The 25308-nt window shown below is 40.3% G+C and overlaps 2 protein-coding genes and 1 long non-coding RNA gene across 6 annotated transcripts in view; 1 reads left to right on the forward strand and 2 right to left on the reverse strand.

Moving 5' to 3' along the window:
• Positions 1-25308, forward strand: part of LOC309705999 — a 25517-nt gene continuing 209 nt past the window's right edge. Inside the window, exons 1-6 of one of the 3 annotated variants that reach the window (XR_014276655.1) lie at positions 1-352; positions 552-638; positions 1348-1418; positions 7447-7552; positions 8195-8355; positions 17520-17529. This is a non-coding gene — a long non-coding RNA (uncharacterized lncRNA). Of the gene's footprint in view, positions 353-551; positions 639-1347; positions 1419-7446; positions 7553-8194; positions 8356-17519; positions 17591-25308 lie in introns of those variants that run through there. The other 2 variants (XR_014276656.1, XR_014276657.1) reach the window with 2 other exon arrangements.
• LOC309705995 (major intrinsically disordered Notch2-binding receptor 1-like) lies at positions 9430-14272 on the reverse strand. Of its 2 annotated transcripts, XM_082532155.1 has the most exons (4): positions 14021-14272; positions 11126-13139; positions 10496-10714; positions 9430-10213 (listed from the first exon to the last, which is right to left on the reverse strand). In XM_082532155.1, the coding sequence occupies exons 2-4, from the start codon at positions 13127-13129 to the stop codon at positions 10019-10021; spliced, it is 2418 nt and encodes an 805-aa protein (XP_082388281.1). In that variant the 5' UTR covers positions 13130-13139; positions 14021-14272; the 3' UTR covers positions 9430-10018. The 2 variants fall into 2 exon arrangements, with proteins under 2 accessions (XP_082388281.1, XP_082388282.1); XM_082532156.1 differs by lacking the exon at positions 14021-14272 and having other exon boundaries at positions 11126-13212.
• evc (EvC ciliary complex subunit 1) overlaps positions 14907-25308 on the reverse strand; it is a 12191-nt gene continuing 1789 nt past the window's right edge. The window contains exons 5-20 of the mRNA XM_082532150.1: positions 25173-25257; positions 24975-25073; positions 24764-24892; positions 24497-24658; positions 24166-24382; positions 23291-23439; positions 23006-23104; positions 22718-22930; positions 19211-19320; positions 18893-19094; positions 18584-18796; positions 18337-18472; positions 17256-17346; positions 15561-15687; positions 15369-15465; positions 14907-15281 (exon numbers count right to left, since the gene is read on the reverse strand). Coding sequence (XP_082388276.1) covers positions 15133-15281; positions 15369-15465; positions 15561-15687; positions 17256-17346; positions 18337-18472; positions 18584-18796; positions 18893-19094; positions 19211-19320; positions 22718-22930; positions 23006-23104; positions 23291-23439; positions 24166-24382; positions 24497-24658; positions 24764-24892; positions 24975-25073; positions 25173-25257 — 2278 coding nt within the window. The 3' untranslated portion in view covers positions 14907-15132. The remainder of the gene's footprint in view (positions 15282-15368; positions 15466-15560; positions 15688-17255; positions 17347-18336; positions 18473-18583; positions 18797-18892; positions 19095-19210; positions 19321-22717; positions 22931-23005; positions 23105-23290; positions 23440-24165; positions 24383-24496; positions 24659-24763; positions 24893-24974; positions 25074-25172; positions 25258-25308) is intronic.

A 25308-nucleotide genomic window follows, 5' to 3' on the forward strand; every position in this document is an offset into this window, starting at 1 on the left:
GGTTTCCCGTTCATTTTTAGTTGTGTTAAATACAGGGGCGGAGCGTGGGGGTGGCTTACGGGGCTTAAGCCCGGGTTGTTTTGTCAGAAGCCCGGGGTATTTTGGAGTGTAATTTTTTCATAGTTAGATGCCTGGCTGACAACTGTATAAAACAAAAAGTACACACAATATTCGAAGCACATAGTGCACACTGTGGGAATTTACGACTGTGCGTGAATCCCCCCCTGATATTGGTATGATCCAAGCTCAGGCACTAAGCGACTGAGCGAGGGGGCGGGGGGAGCTGCTGCCCGTGAGTGCGCTGTTGGAGAGACGGAGCCAGCCATACTAAGGAGAGCTTAAGTTTGAGCAGGTACCAAAGCAAATCATTCGTACCGTACAAATAATGTAAATATGACGGTGCATCACGAAAGATTGATATCAAACTGATCACTTGACCAATATTACGTTACTTGCTCTTCAAGTGAATCAACAAATGGCGAAATGAAAAGCCGAACAAATGCTATTTTTTAGAGAGTCTTAGCTTACGTGTGTTTATTTCATATTTTCAGTTCTTACCCTCCCCGACTAATTCGGTTTCAGTTATGTACTGAAATATAAGAATGGACATTAGAGGCTTCTTTAAAGAAAAAACTCAGGTAAATGTTATTTTATATATTATGCTTTGTATGTTGTTCAGTATATTTCTATGCAAAACAAGAGGGATTTCAGTACACAGCAGGATATTCACATTTGTAACCAGATATTTACATACACTTTAGGGAGAAAACATAAAACATTTTTACTGTACAACATCAATTTAGAGTAAACTTTTGTTTTAGATAAATATTGAAATATATTTTGAATTAGTTAAATGTCAGAATAAAGAGAGACAGAGCTGTCTATTTTTTATCACTTTCATCAAATTTAGGAGTACATATACACTAAGTTTGTTAATTAATAAGAAAACTCCAGACGATTCCATTCTGAGCTGAAGAAGCTTCTGATAGGTTAGTAGAGTCCATGTGAGTAAATTGGTGGCACAGCTGTGGATGCATATAAGGCAAAACACAGAGCCTGTTTCTTTGACATGGGAAAATCCAGAGATGTCAACCAAAACACCAGGAAAAGAATCGTGGAGCTCCATAAGTGTGGCTCAGTTTGAATACAATTTGGTGCCATTTGCAATTAAAAAACACAGACAGTTTCTCTCTTTACTCTTAAAGTTAACAAATATGTTTTTATATTTATCAATCTAAAAAAATAAACATTTAGTCTGATTTGATGTTACAATTAAAAAAGTGTTTGTGTTTTGATCTGAAGAGTTTGTAAATATCTGGTTTCAACTGTATATTTGATGATTGTCAGCACAAAGAGGGAGAGAGAGGAGCAGAGATTGAGATGGAGAATGAGGACAGAACAGAGATGAACAAGAGCAGGTGAGACACACATGTTAGTCAAATGGTTGCTTACTAAAAGTATCACCGTATCATAGGTACTCATGTATCTCGTACCTAGTGTTTCTTTTTAGGTTTGCTATTTTTCAAATTCTACATTTATTAAGTTCTGCAGGCTTGTTTGCACAACAAGGCTAAACAATTATATAAACTTTTCTCAATCTAAATATTGTACTTTGGTAGAATTAAATAAATAAGTGTAGTGCAGGTCTATGATGATTTTTAGTGCTACTATCATCTAGTTCTGATTGTGGTTATGTCTTGGTTAAGTCCTCAGTAATCCTGCTTTTGAACTGTTGTAGTCCTGTTTTAATTCTGGATCAGTTCTGGGTCTGGTTGAATTGGGGTTTAGTCCCTGTGTCTTGATACAGCCCCGACTTCGTTCTGTCTTGCTGCTCAATTAAAAAACTAGTTTAAGGTGTCCTGCATGTGTGATATATATATTTCCCTATATGAAGTCATTCTTTTTTGAACAAAACTCAAAACAGAGCCTATTAATCTTTCAGTCATTTCTACACCCCCCCCCCCCCCCCCCCCTCAAAAAAAAAAAAAAAAAAAAAATCCCACATGCATACTACCCTTTAGGGCTAAGCCCCGGGTGTTTCAAATGTCTGGCTCCTCCTCTGGTTAAATACATAAATAAAAAATACAGTGAAACAATAAAACTGGGGTTTCTGACAGTATTCATCTTTGCTGAAGCTCCACATAACTGCACTGGACCACATCCACACATACAGATGTCACATTGCATATGGACAAAAATCAAGCCATGAAGTCACAGCTAAACCTCAATTTCCTCTGTATCTCATTGTAAATGTGTATAGTGAAAATACTGCAAAAATGCATGCTGTTCTATCTGTAAACCTTAATAATGTGGTCTGGGTGTTCTATGAATGTTCCAAGAACCAATAAACACAAAATAGTTTGAACTGGCCCTCATCTTCCAAGATGGAGTGGCACATTCCCTCTATGTCTGATTTCCTTCCAACCTTGACCCATTCCCTCTATGTCTGGTTAAACCCTTAAAATTGTGCATTCATATCAGTGTAGCAATGTGAAGAAAATACAGGCAGAACTAAGAAGATCCAGTTTTTCTATGAAAAATTCACTATGTGTATGGAAACATTGTTATCCTTTGCAAAAAAAAAAAACAAGCTCACAAACAAAAATGCAGAAAACCTGTTCAAATTTAGTTCTTACCACTGTGTGTTTTTAGTCAACAACAATCCATATACTGCCATGCCTCTGCTTCTCTTTGCAAATAAACAAGTTTACCTCAAGCTGAAGTGGAGAAAGTGATGATGGTGTACGAAAGACGCCTGCATGAAACAGGAGGAGATGTGATGAAAGAAATTGAATCAATCAGGACGGTTCCTCAGGTTTGTGATGATCATTTGACATAAACTGACTGGACTGACCAACTCAGCTACAAGAAAACAAAAAGGTCACCTATGTTAATCATGACATAATCAGAGAAATTAAGGGTTTAAATCTCAAGACATGTACAGATCATAGTAAAGAACAACTTTGCATGTTCTTGGTGACTGTGAACAAAGTTTTGTGATAAATGAATGCAATCTATAATATTTGTGAATCATGAACACATTGCCATTAAGCTTGCATAGAGTTTCAGTGATGTTTAATAATGAATTCGTGTTCAGCACTTAGGTTTTCATATTTGTATTTCGGTTAAATATCAGTCTATTGAAAATAAAACAGCTAAAGTCAGGTGAGAAACCTCAAGCCTGCTTATTGTATGCACACAATTTAAATTTATCACCCATAACATACATCTGGACACCTGTATGGACGGCAATACTAAAGTAAATCTCACATAATTATGATATATTTATTTAGATCAGCATCTCGCAGTAGCCATAACTTATTTTCCACACTATGCTTAAAAGATCAAATTTGGCCACATCTCCCTCAACATTAGTTAAAAATAATTTGTTCATTAGATGTACAGTTTTCACAGCACTTGTAGAAAAAGCTCCTGGTAGCGCTCACACGTGAAAACCAAATTCGATTGTTGGCTCCTGCCCCCTCAACACGTAAACCTTAGCACCTTGACTCCCAGTGTCACCCAAGCGAGGTGAAGGGATAAACATGTCGGCTTTATTTATTCAGAATAAGTTTCCCATAGTTATCATATTTTTTAAAAAAAATCTCATTTAGTTTCACAGTTTCGATAAGTATTTTAATAATTGTAATATTGCAATATGTAATGTATTTTAATCATCGATTCATCACAAAATATTTAAAGAAAATAAATCATCTTCGTGCGGAAAAAATAAATAAAATAAACAAAAAAACCCGTGTACAATAAAATTGGTGTACTGTGAAATATTGTCCGAGCGTTTAACTGCGCCTTTGATAAAGACGTTTCGCCCTTTTTCCCTACAGAATAAAATTTACCTGAAATGTATAACAAACGCCTGTTTATAATGATTTATGCCCAACTTTTAACTTTAAACTATTTTACAAACGCAAATTTCAAATTTAAAAAATAGCTATCCGTTACGCTTTTACAATAGCCTATGAAGGTTAGAATTTAAACTAAATAAGCTGCTGCATTTGTCATTTTTTATTGAAAATATCTCTCCGTAAATGTTGTAAAGTCAAATAAAACTGGCAAATTAAAGTAAATCTCTACACCGCACCAGCCTTTTTTACACAGTATAGCCTCATAAAATCGATACAGCTGTGACATTAACCAAAAACACCAAGATGTACCAGAATCCTCTTGCTATACCATGACCTGGTTACAGGGTCCAAGGAGTTTCCTTATATTGCATTCAGGGGATTCATTGACCCCAGACCCACTGCAGCTGACGACACCTTTTACGTGCTGCAGAGTCCGAGGGAGAACACCATTCCACCGCCTCACCAGACTCACCAGCTGGTATGATGGTGCTCCCTGCTGGGTCAAGCCTCCATTCTCAGGGCAGTGGAATCAGGACACTGGTTCCCTTCAGATAATGCCACTGCTGATAGAAGCAGCAGGATGAATTCATAACTGCGCAGTGCAGTACTATAATCTCTCCTCAGATTTGTCTGACGTCGGTTGATTGGACTGCTTTTAACAGTGGAACTCCATAAGGACCCAAAATGTGCTGCAAAAACAACTCAAAATTATGTTCTTAATTGTTTTTTATCGCAGAGCTCCTCCTTTCCTTTGGAAGACTTTCATTAGCAGCAAGGAATGGTGATCTAGCTGCTGCATGAATTTGGATGTCAGTGGGACAGTGGTGGTGCAGGCAAACTCTGCTTACACCTGCAAACATTTAATAATTACAAAATAAAATGTAAAAAAAAAGTGTTCTGTGGACCCCAACAATCCGGTTGTTCAGTCTGACGTCACTAGCCGTGTCTGGGTCTAAACTCCGCTGCAGGTCCATATATCAAACGATCACTATGGCATTACTGAGAGTTGAAAAACTGTCTAAAGTCTTTCATCTTTAATAAAATGATCAGCGTTCTGCTCTACCAGGTGTAACAATTGAGTTTAACATCCAGGCATCCATGAAAACGGAATTTATGACATTTAACGGAGTTAGAAGTTAGCAGGGAGTTAGCTCGCTAGCTTCTATCTAAATACAATATAGCATGTCCTGACTGCGGGGTTTTGGAAACAAATTAAAACGTACAGCTCTGCTATCACTTCCAGCATAAATGAAGACAGAAAACTAAACAGCAGTGACGTTTGTAGGGTTACTGAAGTTGGGCTAGCTGGTATATAATGATGTGCTACGTGACCGCTAGCGACACAGCTATGTTAGCATAATATAAACAAGCTAACTTTTTTTCCACTCGATAAAAGTTAATGTGAGTGTTCTCGGTGGTCAGGAACAAATGTAATCGCATGGCAGGGTGCTGTAAAAGGACCAAACTTCAGCCAGGAGAACAACTGAGATAATCCATCCACAATACGAGGTTAGTCATTCATATACTGCTGCATGGGCTGGGCTGTAGTTACATCGTAAGGTTTTAAAAACTGAGCTTAAATAAATGATTAGCGGTAATAAAAGCCGAGGGAGGTCAACAGTGGTCGCTGACTGTTTTAGGAGCTTTTTGAGATCAAATAGAAGAAAATACATAACATTAAACATGTTAACAACACAAAAGCCATATTAAACGCAGACTACTTTAGACCCGGAAGTAGGATTCGTCGCGTCATCACTGAACAACCGGATATGATATAGGATAAGGTTAGGCGATTGGACGAATATATCGACCACCGACGATAGTCTGAGGCTTTCACCGATCATTTGTACAAGAGCGATTTATTTATTTGCCCATGAGTATGTTTGGTAATAATGTTGGTGGAAGCTAAGAGAAGCAGTCAACAGAAAAAAATAATAGGGTTGTTTTAACAGCACCCTCTTCCAGCTGCGAACAAATTCATTCATTCATTTACTCAAACTCATAACAAAATAAATGGACTTGTGCCTGCCCAGCTTTCAAGCTTGGAGATGCGTTTCAAAAAAACATGTCCTGTAATAACACATAAAGCAAACCTGTGGCTAAACTAAGAATCATTTCGAAAACGAATATTACTAGTTCAAAACTGCCTTAGACCTTTGCTGTTCTTCATGCTATGGAAGAATGTCTGTCCATGACCAATTTAAACTTAAGTGCCACAAAAACACAGCCCTATATCAGTAGTCCTGTGCATATTCTCTATAGTAACAAATGACATTTGCACATTAACATCACACACAGAGAGTAAATGCTTTTTATTATGTGTGATAAACAGGACACTAACATGATTGGCCAAAAGTTGGAGAAAAGCCACAGTTGTCCTTCCCAAAAGGTTGATTCTGTCCATCTGGACGTAGTGGGAGAAACGTTTCGTCACTCAACCAAGTGACTTCTTTAGTCTCAGCTGACTGCAGGTTTCCCCAAACTTATAAACAGTACATTCGCACAATGACTGAAACCAGCCCACTAGATAATTGAGCATACACACAGTTGTCTGTATTTGGCTGAGATTCAGCACTTCAGCACACGTCTTCTTCTGCAGCTTTCTGAGCATCTCCTTCTGTGGACACGCCACTTCACCCATCACCACAGCAACCACCTCTTGTCCTCCACCAAGCCTCTAAAAACATACTGTTACCAACTTTACATATTATGTTAGAAAAACATACTTACACAGATAACGGTTCAGATGTTTCCTCACAGAGGAGTGGAGTCTTGCCTAGGATTTTCATCACTTTTAAAAATATCATTGCTCGGCACAATCAAAGGCATTGGTTACTACTGACAACAAGAAATAACCATTTTTTAGTAGTGGGGAGGGAGGGTAACAGTATGCAATATACTCAGTTTTAGGTATTCAGTGTTAACTGTAGCTAGGCTCAAAGTGTTAATGCTAGCTTATTTTAAAAAACAACATTGGCATATGCAAAAACCTAGGGTGGCACTACGGGTGGCAAGAGATTATTTTAGGGTGGCACATAACACCCTTGTTGATCCGCCCCTGAGTATAAGGCGGCTGTGGCACTACAAAGTGCTGTTTCTTTGTTATTTATTGTAGACTGTACTATTTTTTATTCTTTATCATGCTGTTGCAACACAACAGTTTCACTTGTGGTATCAATAAAGTATATATTTATCTATCTATCTATTTATTTAAACAAACAAATAATCATCATGGGCATTTTTAATATTCCTGAAATGTATAGAACAAAAGTATTAAATGTTTTTATTTTTTTTAAGATTTTCACATGAGGCCACTTAGTTTGACATGCCTACCTTACTGACTGTGAGTAAATATTAGTCAGTGATATCAGTAACTTTTATATATAGACTATGCAGTTTTCACTATAAGTTTTATTCAGAGTAAGCCACCACAATATATATACTTCCTGCTCTTTCTGTGTATATTATTGAATGCAATACAGCAATGGGAAATTATGTGTGAAATTATAAAGTTGTGAAACAGTGAGTAATTGTGCCTTGTGTCTCGTTGCCATCATCGTGCCAACTGGGATGCAACCAACAGCATCATTAATCAGCAGCGGATGGCATATCTGGGTGTAGCAGGAGCTCTTTGTGCAAGATTTAATGACAACAACACACACACACGCTTTCAACTGCAGAACTTACATGTAAGTGTCCATATTAGAACAGTTTACAATTCAAAAAAAGGTTTTAGCTGGTTTATTTTTTTATTTTTTTAAATGAGCATTACTTCAGAACTGTCTGAGTACTTCAAGTCCACTATAGCTGATTTGAGATAATCAGATTTGTCAGTCGATGCGTCCTTTATGTCTTTATCAATTATTCATCTTTATTTGTACATTTCCTCTAGTCATGGATCATTTGACTGCCAGAATATCTCTTTTCCTCTCTAATCAGCAGCTCTTTCTTAAAATGGATGGACTTGTTCTGTCTGCAAGTGTAACCACACACTTGAGGAAAAATGAGACATAATTAAATTTGCAGTGCAGTTCTTTTCTGCAGGATTTCCCCCATTCTCTGTGTTGCTATAAGTGCATGATTATGATATATTACATTTAGGTTTGCATTTAGAGTTTATTAAATCAGACAAACTGCTGTAAAAGGCACACACCCCTTTTAATGAGTTTATGCAGACAGGCAAGTCAACAAACATCCTTGCATCATTGAAGCATTGCACACCAGAAAACTGTATGGTGACATGTTTTTCTTACATTCGCGATCAAGTTTTCTTTTTTAGGCATTGTTTACTCGAATAACAAGTTTACAGATTTCCTCTGTCTGTCTAAAAGTTGCGTGGATACTACAAAAACAAGATCGACATTACAAACAAAAGTGTTATGTGCATTTCAAGACTAAAAAAGTATGAGGATGGTCTAATGCACAGAAGTTTGAAAGGAAGCACCCTGCAGATTGTGCTGAGTTAAGTCTTCTCACTGGCACCATTGGAAAGGTAATGGATCCACAAACAGCCTCATGGGGAGCACTTGGCAGGTATATAGTGCATCTACTTAGGCCCATACACTGAAGCACGACCCACTCTCTCTATACATCCTGTGTAAAGTGAAGTTTTTATGGCATGACAACTGTCCAATCCACATCAGAGGAAGATGTGCACCTAAAAGATGCAATGCAATCCAATTAGTCCTGAAAAATACTGAAGTTGAGCAGCTTACAATGTTACATTTTTGTTGAGGTGGTGTATTTAATTCAATTATCTGGTCATTGAAAGGCTGTGGTTTCCGATGAGGATGTATTAGATTACAGTCTACTGTAAGTGTGCTTTATATTTTAACCACAATAAAGGGAACTCTGCACATTACATCACAGCCTTACTTTGGAGTTCAAGCAACAGCACTCTGACAGCAAAAGCTGAAAGATAGAAGCTTTACACAGGTAGTTTTGTTGCAGAGATATATTGTTGTATCCCACTATAGATGAACAGATTTGACATCAGCCGCAATGTATTCTTTAGTCAGGGACAAAAAGTTAGCATACTTAGTTCACAGGACGTTTTCAAAGGACAGCAGAGGAATCTGCTAAGTGAGTCTGCAAAAATGTGGAAAAGCTATTGGCAAGTGAGTACTGTGAAAAGATAATGTGCATAGGTGGACTCCAAAACATCCCATCAATTAAATTACAAGTGGAATCATCCACTCAGAGAGTGGTTACTGGAAAGGGCTCCCTCCTTTTTTCACTGCTCCAGAGCCAAAGCATCACGAACGACAACAAAAACAACAACTTTCATTTCGTGAAACCTGACGCTTGGTAAACACTCTGCTCCACAAGTCAGACACATTCAAAAATGGATTAGACAGTTTGAAAATGGGCGAAAACTCTATAAAAATATTATTTTTTTAATAACTTAACATTTTATGAGCAGTATATCTTTTAAAGTACAAGAAGAAATGTTGAAACTAAACTTAATTATAAAAAGAAATCCAACTCTATTTATAAGTTACAGATGTTAAACTCTGATTTACTAATGAAACAATTATCTTACATAGAGGTGAAATAAGCCCTAGTTTGTTCTCAGGCGAACAGCAAGAACAAGTCAGGCAGTGTTCAGTGCTCAAGCATATTCACAATGCATTTTTTAACAGTGCTGTTTCTCAGAAAAGTGCAGACGAAAGGAGGGGAAAAAAAAAAAGTCCCTTTTGCATTGGCTCAGTATTACTAGTTTCAACATATGCTATCAGTTACTGTAGAACTGTTTAAAACCTTTAAAGTTAGTTACTTCCTTTGCAGTCGCTTCAGTTTAGTAGGAACATAAGTCATGAAATAAATCATAGCAAATGGGAGAAAAAAATGGCACGGGAGATGATTTACAGTGTGTATGTAACTGTACGAGGGAATGGCTATATGTAATTTCCAGTAACAGTTAAAATCCTCCTGTATTTCTGAAGTAATAAATAATGATGGTGCATGCAGAGAAATAAAAGGAGGTATTGATCATTCGCAGATCATCAAACCCGCTCAAGAGTCACAGTCTCTCCTCCACTAATCTCAATAAGAATCCCATATATGGTCCTAGGCACAGCTCATAGCTGCTGAAAATAAATATATTAACAAATTAAATGAAATCAGGCAAGAAAGTGAGTTTTCTGGAAGAGGCTTCACTGGCCCATGGTGCAAATGGGAATGACGATGATGAGAATGATAGTCACTGCAGTGGCTATAAGTGCAATCAGCTTGCAGATCTTGGCCCGGCGGAGATCAGCTTCTTTACGCCTGAGTAGAGCATCGTAGCCTGGATTGTAGATGTCGTCCATCCAGAACTCCATGTTGTTCGGGTTCAGAGACTCGGGAGCCTGAGGGACATAATTCCATTTAGTTTCTATACCAAGTAGATATATATTTATTATTTCACACTTGTTCCATGTTTTTATTGGCTGACCATTCATTTCCTTTTGCACTAAGACATTAAATGTGCAACACATAAATATAAATAAAGTTTGACTGATCGATATGGATGTCAGCTGACTCTGCATTAGGCACTGATATTAGGCAATCAAAAAAAAAAAATCATACAACATATTTGCTTGTGTCATTTCCACACTGCTTGTGTCGCTTTAAAAGTCAGAAATTCTTGCCTGTAAGTCCAATGGTGAGATTCGTGCTTCTCTGTCATCTACAGTCCATATTGGTCTTCCCCTTCCCTCGGCCAATCTGGGGTCCAGGACCTTTCCAGAGCTTAGCCCCCCTGTGAGACTGCTGTCTTTGTGGTGGAACAGGGATGAGTTAAACACTTGTTCCACCAGGCTGGCAGGCTTTTGGGAGAGTAGGTTAGTGGTGCTGCCCGACTGATCTGCCTAGAATAAATATGCACCAAACACAGATTTTATGTATGCTGTTTAGATGACAACACATCTTTAAAGTATTTAAAATTCCGTAAGTCGACAATGTTAGTTATGCTAAATACCACAATGTATATACATTTCAATATACTTCTTTTCAGTCTTGACCAAATCTTAGTCATCCTAAAAGTTTAAACCAATAGCTCACTTGTCAAACAACCACATAATCACAGATGTCTAGTCGGCAAAATACAGAGTTAAAAACATGCCTTTTTGAGGCTGAACATCATGTTTATACTCATGGCTGAAACTGTTGTGTACATTTAAGGGCGATTAATTATATGCTTATGAACTAATCTCTAATCTAACATTTATTTTTTGTATCATAGAAAATATAGGATCAAATACTATGTGGAATTACTCTACCTGCCCGGTTTTTCTTTGTGAAGCTTTGCCATCTTTACTTTTCGAGAATGACACAGTCCAGTCTCTTGCAGAGTTAGACACATTCAGTTGTTTGGAGTCAGAGACACTTTTCTCTTCAGGCTGGGTTTTAGAGGCACGACTAGATGATGCATCCTTCTTCCCTTCTTTCACGCCCTTTGAATCTGCCTGACGTTTGCTGCTTTCTGTTTGATCTCCTGGAGTATTCCAACGGCTCCAGTCCAGACTACTGGAGCTGGTAGCGGGAAACAGATGTCCAGATGCAGACAAAGGTTGAGGTTCTGATGATTCGGAAGGAGTTAAAGGGTGGCTCATGAAAGAGGAGACACCACTAAGAGGTTCAAGCCATCTCCCACCTGTAACTTGTCCGCCACCTCCGGGTGGCTGCTGGATCTTTTCATCTAATCGCTGTAAAGCAGAAAGTACCTGGGAAATCTCAGACTTCACATCATTCAGCGATTCTAGTTGTCTTTCTATCTGGCTCATACGAAGCAGTAACTTACAGACACTGGCTTTCAGCCCATCGTCACTGCTTTCTAGAGAGTGAAAGAGCCTCTGGAGTTGACCTAGCCGGCCACGTCTAGCCTCAGGGGTGTCCTGGTTAGCGGTGCTATCACTGGGGTGCAGGACTCCTGTGGAACCACACATACTAATGTCATCTAAGAAACGAAAGATTGCACTGATGTCATCTTCCCCAAACTCAGGGTCATCTAATGAGGTCATAAAAGAGAGGCGATCAGCATGAACAAGGCTACGGAGTCGCCGAGGGTCCGGTGGGTCTGTCTGTGTTGCCTGAGCTTTGAATCCATCAGCTCCACCTGGCAATCCACTATCTCCACTCTCTCCTCCTGAAGACCCCCCAAAGCCCCTACTGATAGCAGGGGTTGAACGTCTTGGAAGTTGCCCCCCTTGTGATTCTATGCCCATCCCAATGCTGTCTAGGCCTAGCCGATCCTCTAGACTGTGACTTTTACTGCTCCATGCATGCTTTTTTGTCCTAGGAGGTTGAAGGTGCCGTGGGGATGGCTCCGGGATAGAGCCGGGTCCGAAATACGTTGAGTCCTGTAGGTCATCCAAGCTTTCATGTTTAACTCGCTGCTCTGGAGTCTGGTAAACTGCTGTTGGTGATGGGTAAGGATTAGCGATCATATCAAAGCTGAGATTGTCGAATCCTTTCTGCCCTTTGTTGGGACTGGGAGACTCACTGCTAACAGTGACCTGGGGTATTAAAGGTGGCTGGTTGTGGAAGTCTTTCCTGAAGATGTTTCTCTTCTGGTCAACCGGTGTTCCCTGTTCAGCTTCAAACACCTCCACGGTGGCAGAATCTCCACTAGACTCACTGTCTGTTTCCAAAGGTAGGTAGATATTCTTCATTGCGTTGTCAGAGATTTGACTGCTAGGATACAGAAGGGTGGTGTGAGGCAAGTCGAAAGACACAGCCCTCGCTCTTATTGGGGGGGAGGACACAAGTGAGATAGGATCCGGGGGAAGACTTGCTCGTTTCCGCGCTGAGTAATTTGATTTTGGAAAAAGCAAGTGCTGGTCAATTGGCTGGCCACTGGAGTCAGAGTGGGTGCGTACTCGTTCTCGACCAGGGATATTCAGCTGGTGGATCCCAGGCAGACTGGGGCCTGGGGACTGGTCAACAGGCAGGACAGTGGGAGCTCTCATTGGTTGGCTCCCTTCAGAGACCCCACCCGTCATCTGAATAAGATTGAAGATAGTTACTATGTCAGCAGCGACACCTATGGGTGATAGCCCCTGGCCTCTGGTAGAAACTCTGTCCCTGAACAGAGTGGCTGGGAAACAGGGATCCCTGCTAGCTGCAGCAAAGAGCAAACTCCTGAGCTCAATAAGGTGCTCGAGGTCAAAGCGGCTGCTGACCATACGACAAAGATCCTGGAACGTAAGCCACTGGCGCATATTGGCCAGTTCCTCCAGGATCCCCAGAAGAACTCCAGGGTATTCCTGCTGCAGGTTAGCCATGGTTGCTCACCTGACAAGCAGAAGAAAGCAGTTAGGATAGGCAAAGTTTGCTACAATTTAAATATAGCAATTCTCAAATGCAAGACAATGCCACAAAACTACTAAGTATTAAAGCCACTTAAACATGATTGCAAAGGGAATTGAAGTCCTATATTTGACCAGTCAAAAAGTGAGTGAAGATAAAATAGTTTCCCCAGGAAAGCATGTTTGTTGAATTACTTAAATCAGAATAATGCACATGCTGTGTATAAATAACAAAAAACAATAGTGATGTAAGTGAAGTTATTGTAGCCTAGGCATTACTACTACTACACATTTCTTTTGTATTATTATTATAAAAATATAGTTTACCGGTTCTAAATGATGTCTTACTCATTTTATAGTCACATTTATTATGCTGAGGTTCTTATATTAGCTTACAAGTTTCTGTTAGTTACAGAAGTGATTCAGACACCTTCCTGTACAGAGGATACTTTTTTCAGTTTTGGAAAGCGACCTTATTCTGGGGTCCTAAAATAAACGATCATCTGATCTGATGACGGCGTCACACTGCGCACACTTACCTCACTGGACATTTTTAATCCACCTTTTCTATTAACAGCTTCAGGGCATTTACTGAACAAATGAAGACCATATGGATGAACATACTGACGTGCATTTGGAAACTCCAATTGTTGCATTTGTAAATGATCTAAATATACAAACAGTATGGACCGCTGTCTTTCTTTTGTTTTTAAAGAAAAAAAAAAGACCATGACCTCTTTTGGATTAGTGTGTCAGATGGGATAAAACCAATTACAGAAAAATGCTGCAAATATGCAATTTAGGTTGTAAACACGTCGGTAACAGTGAAGCATATCCCAAGGCAAACCTAAGTGTATTTCCACTTACCTGAATCTACCAGTGCAGAATTACAGCCACGCCTGTATCCATCAACCAAACATCCAGATTTACACTGACAGAGAAACCGTATTCCAAATAGGTCTGGTGTAGCATCGTTTTAGTCATTCTTCTCACGGGCTTCTCTGCGTTTGAATCAGTGTCGAGCCCACAGCCCAGGCAGGAGAGGAGAAAATTAGAAATCAGGTCATCTTCCCACAAGTCCCTGCAGTCCCCTAAGGGACCTCAAAATACATCCAAACGGTTTCCCCTCACCACAGATCAGCGACGACACTTGTAAAGTCAACAGTACACCGACATTTCTAACTGACACAGTGCAGGAGAAACACTCTTGGCAGGGCACTGTGATGTGCAAGAGTGGGTCAGGACCTGGAGCATATTTTCTCAGGCTGCCATGGCAATAATTGGCTATGTGTGCAAGATGAGCATGAAAATAAAGGGCAGATTAAAAATTGATGTTTGCTAATTGACACTCCTTAAACTTCAAACCGACAGTGAACCATAAGGTGCAGGCTAAATTGCCTGCTGGATTGCTGTGCACACACAAAAGTGTCTGCCAGACTCCAGCCCTCCCAGAGTTTTCACCATTACTCTGCATTATCATCCATAAAGGGTTGTACTTAAAACCCCATTAGACCAAGAGAGATGCGAGGCTTTCATCGCTGAGTAGTAGCACTCTGCTACAATGAGGATGGACATCTCTAATTCATCCAACAACTCACTAGAAAAGCATCCATCATCCTGTGTACTCAGGAATCAATACAGAGAATGAGCAGTGGTATGAAAAGCAGTGTGGGTGTAGGCAGTAAATGCTTTACTGACAGGGCCAGTTGAGTAGCAGCTCTCATAGTCGGGTATGAAAGAAAGACACAATTCATCACTTTCAGTGAGTTGTTATGTCATGATACACTTAAAAATACAGAAAAACTGAGGGAAACATTTCAGAATAACAGTATTTAAACTCTGACTTAAAACCTTTTTATGACAATACTAGTATCAACAGAGACATTTTGGCTTTATAAGAGGAAAACTATAACAACAACAAAAGAGTCAACCTTTTACAGAATATTACTGCAGGAAAATGTAAACGCTGTGAAATGATGTCAACTCTGATGAGATTCTCGTTTTCTTTCCTTCTTCTGTTTTGAACTCTTCACTGGTGTTACTACAGTCGGGGTGAGTGAAGGGTTCAAAGCTGGATCTAATGCTGGATTAAGGGCCAGCAGGTCCAGTATCGGGGCACTCTGATCACCTGTTCAAACGCAAACAAATTAAAAAGGACATGAAAGAGTGAAATGGGAATATACACAATTTAATTGTCTGGGGTAAGGGTGGTTACCAATGTCGTCCTCTTCACTGCTGTGTTCTGGATCATGGCTCTGGACAGAAATCCGGGCCAAAGCTGCAAGCTCAGTTATGAAGCTTTCTTCTGCCTCCTAATGGACAAAGCATCACAATGTTAACACAACACATCTAAAGGATGTAAATACACCTACTAGCAAAAAGTACAGTGCAGACGAAGCATACTAACCAGTAACTCTTCTTTGACCCTTTGCATGGTTTGATCCTGGGCTATTTTCTTTTGCCTAAGCTGCTCGCAAGTCATCTCCTGATCCAGATCATATTGCTCCAGCACCTTTCTTTTGTGAAGTTCAACCCTAATACATTTGAAAACAAAGATAAATTGAAAATTATATACAGTGGTCCCTCGTTTATCGAGCGAGTTACGTTCTAAAAATAACCCGCGAAGTAGCGCGCTGGGCCATTTATATGGATACATCATAATAACATCGGAATGGTTGGTAATATTAAAGTCCTGTTTGTGGCACATTAGTATATGTGAGGGGGCAAACTCCTCAAGATGGGTGGTGACCATGGTGGCCATTGAGAAGTCGGCTATCTTGGATACAACTTTTTCAATAGGAAGAGGGCCATGTGACACAGTTGTTGGAACAACAAAAGTGATGGTTTGGTGTGGTATATGGGTTACAACGATAGTGGGTCCATTCTTCATCAATGGAAACCTCAAGGCGACTGGATATTTGAAATTGCTACATGATGATGTGTTTCCCTCTTCATGCACTGAAGCTGGCACGTTCCCTGAGTTTTTCCAGCAAGATGGTGCACCACCACATTATGGGTGCCAGGTCCGAGCATTCCTAGATGAACAGTTTCCTGGAAAGTGGATTGGTCGTCGTGGGCCAGTTGAATGGCCCCCAAGGTCTCCCGGTCTGACCCCCTTAGACTTTTATCTTTGGGGTCATCTGAAGGCAATTGTCTATGGTGTGAAGATACGAGATGTGCAGCACCTGAAACTACGGATACTGGATGGCTGTGCTGGCATTTCTCCTGCGGTGTTGCTATCAGTGTTTGAAGAGTGGGAGAAGAGGGTTGCATTGACAATCCAACACAATGGGCAGCACATTGAACACATTTTTTAAGTGGTGAGAAACTTGTAAATAACTCATAAAAGAATAAAGTTACTTTGAAACCAAGCACACCATTGTTTTTCTTGTGACATTACCAATAAGTTTGATGTGTCACATGGCCCTCTTCCTATTGAAAAAACAAAAGTTGTATCTAAGATGGCCGACTTCTAAATGGCCACCATGGTCACCACCCATCTTGAGGAGTTTGCCCCCTCACATATACTAATGTGCCACAATAAGGACTTTAATATCACCAACCATTCCCATGTTATTATGATGTATCCATATAAATGGCCCACCCTGTATAATCCGTATAATCCACCCCCCCGGTAACTTCTGCCTTCCTTTAGCATGTCCAGAAGTCCAACTTTTTGTGCGATGGTTAGCATCTTCCTCTGCCTTTTGGGTGCTAGGGCAGGTACCTTTTACAGTGCAAAATGTTTCGTCGACATTGTTGTGTTTGTTGGGGAGAAAACTTACAAGCATACAGTACAGCACTTCGAGTCACAATGCTAGCGATCTGTAATTCTGTAATGTACAGGAGACACAGCACGGAGGAGATTGATTGACAATGGTCTCCAGCTGATCAGGACACAGAACACAATGTGCTGTAAAAAAATAAATAAATAAAAAAAAAGCATGCAAGATTGCACACCAAAAAAAATCGTCGAAACAGTGAGGGTACGAAAGGTGAACCGTATTATACCAAGGGACCACTGTACATGTTTTGTAAGAATTAATTTACAATAAAGTACCACTTAAAAAAAAAAAATACCAGCTCTACCAGTTTTATGTACCTCTGTTGGAATTCAGCAGATCCGGGTTTCTTGCTCCAGTTCATTAGCTCTCTCAGCAAGGCCCTGCTGCTCTTTTGCCCCTCATTCACCTCTGAAGGATTGAAGGAAATGTTTACAAGAGTAAAAAGAGTAAGGTGGATTTTCTGTCTACTGACTACTAGCTGCCGTACAATTTTAAATGTAAAACTTGCCATTTATTATGCTCATTTCAGCTCTATTATGTTATTTTCTGACTCTAATAGAACACCTCTTCTTGATTCACAGATCAAAAGAAGCTTCAGTTATCTCACATTGGAAAATGGTGAACTCTATTCGATCGAGCACTTCTGAAGCAAGTAATTTCAGCTTCTCCTTCCTCCTTACAGGAAATCATTCATAGCTTAAGCAATAACAACACATCTGACTAGCATCATCTGCTCTCTTCTGTTAACAGTTTATCTCAACCCTGTACTATCACAGCTCTTACAGTAACACTCGCTAAGTGTTCACAGTCAGTGCTGTGTACTGGGAGAAAATGCCTAGAGTATTGCCTCCTTTTGAGGGAAATCAAATAACCACTTTATATATGAGTTACCTATCACCTTGAAGTAGTTTATAGGTAACAAGTCCTATTCTTCATACCTTGTTACAACTAAGGTATACCAAAGAGCATCTCTGAGCACACAACACATCAACCTTGAAGTAGATTGGCTACAGCAGCAGAAGACCACAATGAGTGGCACACCTGTCAGCTAAGAACAGGAAACTGAGGCTAGGCTCACCAAAACATTGGAAATACAAATCGAGTGTAACCAACATGAAGGCACCAATCCATCCTTCCTCTTCAACCATTTTACATCAAATAGCTCAAAGTGGTTTGTTGACAATAAGTTCATTGTACTTAATTGTCCTCCAGTCACCAGATTTCAAACCGAAAGAACTCCTTTGGGATTATTTGGAAGGGGACATTTGTAACAAATGAGAAAATTATTTTACAAATAAGAAGGCAGCTCCTTCAAGATTTCTGAGTACTCAGTAATGAATACAGGGTTACTCTGGTTACTTTAGTTTAAAAACTAAACTCGTGCTGGGTCTGTCTCACCCTGGTTTATTTTTGAATCATCCTGGCGCAGTTTTCTGGTGATATCCTGTAGGTGGGAATAGTAGCTTCGGACCAGCGAAGTAAGAGAATCTTTGGTCAAGTAAACGCTCTCTGCAGCAGCTTCCGTCAGGTGGTGCTAGTGGAATAAAAAGGTTTTAGCCTGCAACCTAATGAAAACCAACCACTGGAAGCTAATTCTCAGTTTATTAAAATAAGTGAAATTAAATAACTTTCACCCAGGTCTTACCTTCAGGCTAGAAGCGGTCTGTAACTCTGTAGGCGGGTCTTCCCTCATTTGTTGAATGGCATAGCTTAGGGTGTTGCCTAGTACCAGCTGTGCATGGCTCTGAAGGAGCTCTGTTCCCGTTTCCAGTTCAGACAGGAACTCCTGCTGGAAGCTATTCCCCAAGAGCTGACTCTCTGGGCCCAGATGTCTCTCTGCTAGGCTGGGCCTGCCATTCTGTGACCGTTAGCAGATAACAGTGTTCAACAGAAGAATTATTAAAACACTGAACAAATTAAAAACAACTGTGTTTATATGTGTGAATTTTCCCACCTTGAGAGTTAAATTGACACACAGCGGGTTTTTACTGGGATCTTCTATTAGTAGAGCTCTGAAATCAGTCTGAGATAGTGCCTTCAGCTTGGACAGCCTCATCTCTTTCAGCATATGTAGACAAAAGTGCCTGACCACAAAGTGCCTCTGCACAACCAGCAGAAAGTGCTCATGTTTCTTCTCTATCAGCTTCCCCATTTCACTAAGAGAAATATTACATTCCATTACTTCCTATTAACTCATAAGTGAATTTGGCCACAGTGCAGACCTAGTTTTTTTATACACTCAATATGTCATAAATATTTTTTACGATTTTACCTGTTGAGTGTGTAGCTCTGTTTGGCTACCATGTCTTGGATGAGCTTCATCTGTTGTTCCCTCAGGTGTTGCAGACAGGACTGCCCTAAAGCAATCCCTTCAGTCCATACCTACACAAAGAGAAGCTCAGTTTAAAACAAGGAAAAGCAATTTTGTAAGATTCTCATTTAATTAGATCACTGGGCAGGGTTTAAAAATCGGAAGAAATTACTGTATTTTCCGCACTATAAGGCGCATGTAAAATCCTGAAATCTTCACAAAAATCAACAGTGCGCCTTATAATCTAGTGCGCCTTATGTATGAATTTTGGTTTGTGTTTACTGACCTCAAACTGATTTTATGTGGTACACGATGCTCAAAAATCTGTCAAAAACATTTTTTAGTACCACTTTTCGGAGCATTACGGTTACCGTTGCCAGGAGCCTCGCGGAGTAATACGTACTGTGCTTCAACATAACATTACCGTGTTGTGTGTGTATAACGACTCCAAAATGGCACCCCTCGAAGAGACATGCTTACGAAGTGGATTTTAAACTCTGAGCAATCAGTTATGCAGTAAAAAATGGAAATAGAGCAGCTACGAGACAGTTCGGTATTAATGAGTCCATGGTGCGCAAGAGGAGGAAGCAAGAAGATGACCTAAAACTAATAAAGAAGACCAAAAGGAGTTTCCGAAGGGAACAAGGCGCGATTGCTGCAGTTAGAGGACAAAATTGAACAGTTATTGAACAGAGAACAGTAGGTAGAAGTGTCTCTACAGTCTCTATTCGACTCAAGGCAACAGCGGTAGCACGTGACATGCAGATCAACGACTTTCGAGGGGGACCCTCTTGGTGCTTCCGTTTTATGAAAAGGCATAATCTCTCAATCCGCACAAGAACTACTATCTCACAGCAACTACCAAACGATTACAAAGAAAAGCTGGCCATTTTCCGCACCTACTGCCAGAATAAGATCACTGAAAAGAAGACCCGGCCAGAACTCATCACTAACATGGACGAGGTCCACCTCACCTTTGACATCCCTGTGAACCGCACTGTCGAGAAAACAGGGACCAGTACGGTATCTATATGCACCGCAGAGAAGGAGAAGTCATCCTTCACTGTAGTTCTGGGCTGCCAAGCTAATGGCCAGAAACTACCACCCATGGTCATTTTCAAGAGGAAGACTTTGCCAAAAGAAAAGTTTCCGGCCGGCGTCATCGTCAAGGCTAACTCAAAGGGATGGATGGACGAGAAGATGAGCGAGTGGCTGAGGGAAGTTTATGTCAAGAGACCGGATGGCTTTTTCCACAAATCTCTGTCTCTTTTGATCTACAACTCCATGCGTGCCCGTCTCACCACTACAGGGAGTGCAGAATTATTAGGCAAATGAGTATTTTGTCCACATCATCCTCTTCATGCATGTTGTCTTACTCCAAGCTGTATAGGCTCGAAAGCCTACTACCAATTAAGCATATTAGGTGATGTGCATCTCTGTAATGAGAAGGGGTGTGGTCTAATGACATCAACACCCTATATCAGGTGTGCATAATTATTAGGCAACGTCCTTTCCTTTGGCAAAACGGGTCAAAAGAAGGACTTGACAGGCTCAGAAAAGTCAAAAATAGTGAGATATCTTGCAGAGGGATGCAGCAGTCTCAAGATTGCAAAGCTTCTGAAGCGTGATCATCAAACAATCAAGCGTTTCATTCAAAATAGTCAACAGGGTCGCAAGAAGTGTGTGGAAAAACCAAGGCGCAAAATAACTGCCCATGAACTGAGAAAAGTCAAGCATGCAGCTGCCAAGATGCCACTTGCCACCAGTTTGGCCATATTTCAGAGCTGCAACATCACTGGAGTGCCCAAAAGCACAAGGTGTGCAATACTCAGAGACATGGCCAAGGTAAGAAAGGCTGAAAGACGACCACCACTGAACAAGACACACAAGCTGAAACGTCAAGACTGGGCCAAGAAATATCTCAAGACTGGTTTTTCTAAGGTTTTATGGACTGATGAAATGAGAGTGAGTCTTGATGGGCCAGATGGATGGGCCCGTGGCTGGATTGGTAAAGGGCAGAGAGCTCCAGTCCGACTCAGACGCCAGCAAGGTGGAGGTGGAGTACTGGTTTGGGCTGGTATCATCAAAGATGAGCTTGTGGGGCCTTTTCGGGTTGAGGATGGAGTCAAGCTCAACTCCCAGTCCTACTGCCAGTTTCTGGAAGACACCTTCTTCAAGCAGTGGTACAGGAAGAAGTCTGCATCCTTCAAGAAAAACATGATCTTCATGCAGGACAATGCTCCATCACACGCGTCCAAGTACTCCACAGCGTGGCTGGCAAGAAAGGGTATAAAAGAAGAAAAACTAATGACATGGCCACCTTGTTCACCTGATCTGAACCCCATTGAGAACCTGTGGTCCATCATCAAATGTGAGATTTACAAGGAGGGAAAACAGTACACCTCTCTGAACAGTGTCTGGGAGGCTGTGGTTGCTGCTGCACGCAATGTTGATGGTGAACAGATCAAAACACTGACAGAATCCATGGATGGCAGGCTTTTGAGTGCCCTTGCAAAGAAAGGTGGCTATATTGGTCGCGGATTTGTTTTTGTTTTGTTTTTGAATGTCAGAAACGTATATTTGTGAATGTGGAGCTGTTATATTGGTTTCACTGGTAAAAATAAATAATTGAAATGGGTATATATTTGTTTTTTGTTAAGTTTCCTAATAATTATGCACAGTAATAGTCACCTGCACACACAGATATCCCCCTAAAATAGCTAAAACTAAAAACAAACTAAAAACTACTTCCAAAAACATTCAGCTTTGATATTAATGAGTTTTTTGGGTTCATTGAGAACATGGTTGTTGTTCAATAATAAAATTATTCCTCAAAAATACAACTTGCCTAATAATTCTGCACTCCCTGTAGATACTGGTGTCAACAGGTCGTTCAAAGTTAAATTATGAGCTGCGTGGGAGCACTGGATGACAGAAGGCGAACACACATTCACCAAGACAGGGAGGCAACGCCGAGCAAGTTACGCCACTATCTGTCAATGGATCGTGGATGCTTGGGCTAAGGTATCAGTCAAGTGTTGTCCGAGCTTTCACAAAGGCTGGAATAATCACTGAACAGCTAAGTAACAGCAACGAGACTGATTCGGATAATGATGAGAGGGATCCGGGCATGCTTAATGCCGAAATTGCCCAGATGTTTAACTCAGACATGGAAGGTGAAGAATCTGATGGAATTGTGGAAGTTGAATGGACTGAAAAAGTTACAGCGTAGTGTTACAGCTTAACAACGTTAAGAGTTACTGTGAATGAGCTTAATAAAGGTCGAGTTATCTGACTGTTTTGTTTGTCTTAATGCGCCTTATAATATGGTGCGCCTTATGTATGAAAACAGACCCACTCTTCAACAGTGCGCCTTATAGTGTGGAAAAAACGGTACAGGGAAAAAAAATTCATTAAATTTGAAATGTGAAATGAAACAATGACACAGATTCAACACAAGTTTTCTACCTGTTCATATGTATCCAGCTCAGCCCTAATGTCATCCAGTTGCTGCCTGGTAGTGCACTCCACCTGCTGTAGCTGAGCAGACAGCTCCTGCTCCAGATCCAGCCACAGTTTCTCACAGTGTTCAGCAGAGAGCTTTGTCTGAGCAGGAACAGAGGAGAGAAAAACATCCTTGGCCAGCTCCCCGAGCCTCTTGGACCAAGAGGTACGAAGTTTCTGAAGACACAGAAACTACATAAGAAAAACAGACGAGCTCTGTAAGCAGACAGAATTTAGCGATTGATCATTTACCTTCCAGAGGTCACAGAGGCCGTCAACCACCCTTCTGTCCTGCTGCTGCTCCAAGTCCCAAATCTGTTGCCTGTGCTTCATCAGCAACTCATGATATACCTGGAGGGCACATAAGCTCAGACTTACTTGCACACTTTCCATGGTCTCTTTTGCCTAGTTATTGTAACTACAGTGACTAAAACTGACAAGAGTAAAATTCCTCAAGTACCAACAGAAAATCATATTCTTTAAAGCTCTTTCACACAATCCCATTTCAACAGTAATCCTTAAGGTATTGGACCTGACCTTGGTAAGCTCCTGTAGGTCACTGGGACTCTGTTTCAGTTCTAAGGCACGGCTCTTCTCCTTGGTGTGACTCCTCTGAAGCTTCTTCCTCTTGGACACCTTTTTGCTGCACTTCTCATTCACCAGCTCATTTGTCTTTTTCATGCAATCTGCAGCATAGAGGAATCTGTCAAGCTCAGGATTATCAAGACAACTGCATTTGTTTTATTGCAGTGCAAAGATAGTTTGATGAATATAGAATAAAAGTTAAGTAATATGCTTTACTTGGTGTATTTAGCAAGTAGTCGTGACAGAACAATGTCTCCTAACTGCATAGGCTCCATAGTCTACTTAGGTTTCTCACAATTATTAAAATCTCGAGCACAAAAGGAAATAAAAGTACCAATAAGTCCAAAAAGAAAAGATTCTTTGGCTGAAAATTGTAGGCACAGTTAACGTCTAAACAGCATTGTCCTGTTTTTGTTGTCTATGACAACAGTGAGGGATATGTAGAAAGAGGCTGAGAGTCTGGGATGCACTAATACATACAGTATGATACTCTCTGCTGTCCTGAAAGAACTTGACCTTATTTAAGCAGCTAAAGAGGATTCCCAGAAAATGGCCTATTTTCAGAGTCCAACACTTAAATTTAAGAACTAGGCTAGATATTACAGATTGCCATTTGTCTCTGGGAACCATTTGAGTATATTAGAAGATAACTCCACACACATTTGGTCAATCACTGCAAAACTGTCATTACATTTTTTTTTCCTGTTTAGTAAATATATGCCTTAAGAAACATACATCTTACTGTCAAATATAATTCTCTTATTTGGTAGAACCACACAATAATTTCATGAGATTCAACTAAAACTATTTCAGTTTATTCGTCTTACCGTCAGTGCACTGCTGAAGGCCTTCAATCAGTGTAGCCTGAATTTTTGAAAGTATCTTTTCCATTTGGCTAAATTTCAACATGTTATCGCTTGTCAGCTGTTCCAGAGTTGTAGCCATCAAGCCTTGCCTTAGAGTCACCTCCTGTCTTAGCAAGGCAGGCTGGGATTGAATGAGACCTGTCAGCTCCTCCCACCACAACAACTTCTGTTGCATTTTCTAAGAAATGGAAAATAACAGAAATACTCAGAAGCATTTTTTCAGTCTTAAAATGATGACAAAAGTGATGAGAATAAAAATAAACGCTACTCCAAATGACGAGTGTTGGTTAACCTTTAGATCTACTTCTTGAGCCTTCAGCAGATGCTTCTCTACTAACAGAAGTGTCTGAATCAGAGTCTGAATCACATTCTGAGCTTCATCTGGAGAGAAAGAGCTGGTCTTCTTAAGTAGCTGTTTGCACAAGTCCTCCACCTGTTTGCTGAAACTTTTGGACTATGAAGAGAAACAAACATTGTGCAGCCATGTTTATTCATGGAAGGACAGCATAAATAGATGGAGTCTAAAAGATGTGAAACAGCTGTTCCTCTCGACTTTTACCATTTGAAGGCCACGTTCAAGAAGATCTTTCTGACTTCTCTCAATTTCTTCCAATGTGCACGGATCATCTTGACTCTTCTCACTCACAGCTTGGCCTGCAGTTAACTGTTTCCTCAACTCATTCAGTTCCTTAAACGATAAAAACTGATGCTTACATTAAAAGTTTTAAAAGTCAGTGATTCTAAATAGAGTACTAGTAATTGACTCCTACCTTTTCTTGCATCTGAAGAATATTCTTGGAAAAGGAAGCATCATTTTTGTCTTTTGGAAACCGATAGTTCAATATTATTTTCACCATCTGTAGAAAAATCTAAAATATGAATAAAAAATATATATTAGTATGACAACATTCTTTAAAGGATATCTACAAGAAATCTAGTACATTATAAGACAGATGATTAAAGCTCACCAGATATTTTTCGTCTTGAAGCTGAGAGCAGTGATGTTGTATGTCCTGCAGGGCCAAACAGTAAAGGCTGATCCTACTTCCAAAACTGTGTAAACAAATGGGTGAGTGTTGTTACTTGGATCTGTGCAATGTGCCA

The sequence above is a fragment of the Aulonocara stuartgranti genome, assembly GCF_965226115.1.
Source record: "Aulonocara stuartgranti genome assembly, chromosome: 5".
NCBI lineage: Eukaryota > Metazoa > Chordata > Actinopteri > Cichliformes > Cichlidae > Aulonocara > Aulonocara stuartgranti.

Bases quoted from the DNA above. Each gene is read 5' to 3' on its own strand.
- LOC309705995 (XM_082532155.1), bottom strand. From the start codon at position 13,129: ATGGCTAACCTGCAGCAGGAATACCCTGGAGTTCTTCTGGGGATCCTG. The intron at 10,715-11,125 runs GTAGAGTAATTC...TATTTATTCTAG, and splicing joins CACAAAGAAAAACCGGGCAG to GCAGATCAGTCGGGCAGCAC. The intron at 10,214-10,495 runs GCAAGAATTTCT...TATGTCCCTCAG, and splicing joins TCTCACCATTGGACTTACAG to GCTCCCGAGTCTCTGAACCC.